The sequence below is a fragment of the Propithecus coquereli genome, unplaced genomic scaffold, assembly GCF_000956105.1.
Source record: "Propithecus coquereli isolate 6110/MARCELLA unplaced genomic scaffold, Pcoq_1.0 Scaffold229, whole genome shotgun sequence".
Lineage (NCBI taxonomy): Eukaryota > Metazoa > Chordata > Mammalia > Primates > Indriidae > Propithecus > Propithecus coquereli.
The window spans coordinates 1,217,946-1,219,573 of record NW_012147830.1 but is presented as its reverse complement, the minus strand read 5'-3'; the positions used below and the strand labels follow the sequence as shown (position 1 = coordinate 1,219,573).

At 43.9% G+C, this 1,628-nt stretch overlaps 1 protein-coding gene across 2 annotated transcripts in view; it reads right to left on the bottom strand.

The window, feature by feature from the left end:
• SERPINB12 (serpin peptidase inhibitor, clade B (ovalbumin), member 12) overlaps window positions 1-1,628 on the bottom strand; it is a 13,873-nt gene that overhangs the window by 4,427 nt on the left and 7,818 nt on the right. For both annotated transcript variants that reach the window (XM_012645279.1, XM_012645280.1), the window contains exon 5: window positions 1,163-1,305. In XM_012645279.1, the coding sequence (XP_012500733.1) occupies window positions 1,163-1,305 (143 nt within the window). The remainder of the gene's footprint in view (window positions 1-1,162; window positions 1,306-1,628) is intronic.

Here is a 1,628-nt window from a genome sequence, read left to right as displayed (position 1 = left end):
AGACCCTTCAGGTTATCTTCCGAGCAAGACGGCAGCAGGACGAACATGCTGAGCTCCCCCTTGGTATATCTCATCTCGAGGATCTGTGCCTTCACCTCCTCTATGAAGCCAATTCTATACCGACCTTTTTGAGTCATCATCTTCACATTCTTCTTTTCATTCTGCAGGAGACAAGGTAGGAAGTCACAGGACAGCCATTGGAAGCTCACAAACACATACAGCCCCAACTCTCCTGAGAACACAGGTTCTATAAGATGGGACAGGTCTGCAGCAGAAGTCCTGAGCCACACCAGTGATCCAACCTGAGAGAGTCTGCCCTCTGATGGGTTGGCCCTTATGTTGCCAATACTGTATCTTTCCGTGTTTTTAATCAATTGTTCAGCTCCCAAGACTACTGCTGGTAGACTCTCTATCCGAGCACCTCCCACTGCCTGGTCAGCAGAAATGAGCCCTGCCAGCTGTCCATCTTCAATGCCTGCCTCACCCTGCCTCTTGGCCTCACACCACCCTGTGCTCTCTGGCCTGGAGAAGCCCACCACAGCACTGATGGGAGCCGTGGCTAAACGATAATCATCTACATAGTAAATAACAACACCTGCTCCAAAAGCGTCCTTCAGAGGAAGGACACCCCCAGACACATTAAACCTCACAATAACCTCGAGGTGGAGGTTATTGGAGGTTATTGGTGGAGATTATCATCAATCTACAGATGAGAACATTCAGCGCTTGAGAGAAAAACTTGTCCCCAATAACAAAGTAACCAGATAACAAGTGGTTGGCTGAGATCTAACTCTTGTCCTTTCCTCCCATTCTAAGCCTAGTGGCTTAAAACACAGGTTTCTCAGGCAAACGCTCACAGACGTGAATCCCAATGCATGAATTTGGTTAACTAGTTAGCATTTGCATTTTATTCCCCCTAATCCTAAGTGAAAATAATAATAACACTCATAATGTTATTTGGGGGAAATAATGAAATAATGAATGGAAAAATATGCACTGCAGTAGGTATTTGGCACAAAAATGCCCAATGAACTTCATGTGATTTTATTAATAGCAAAATGTTCTTATTATAGGTGTAAGCTATAACTCAGAGGGCTAAGTTTTACTCTTAGTGAAGATTATGCGTTGAATAGCTAGAAAACCATGAGCTCTAATACGGTACCTCATTTAGAGAGAAAAGTGCATCAACTGTGTTTTCACTGTCAAAATATTTTTCCCATTTGGCCTTAAAGTAAACAGCATTCACCAGCACGAGCACAGTCGTATCATTAATAGTGTCCTTGCTGAAGAGTTCCTTGATTTTACCTAGGGAAAATGTCCCAGAGAATATCCTCAGTATGAATTGTATCAAAGGTATTCATGCGGACAGATTTTTTTTAATGTAGCTTAACAACCTCAACCCTAGAGAGTATCTCATCGAAGAACTAACCTGAGAAGATTAAACCCCTTCTAGTCCTAGGTGGGGGGAAGTGGAGGTAAATGTGGGGGTGATGGGGTGGGGAGGAACCCTCTCACTCCGCCCTGGGGGGATCTGATTCAGAGCAAATCTCCTCTGATCCTATCACTTGTGATTGGCACTTGTCCTTAGACATCTCATACTATGGTTTGTCTTTCAAATTATAGATCCA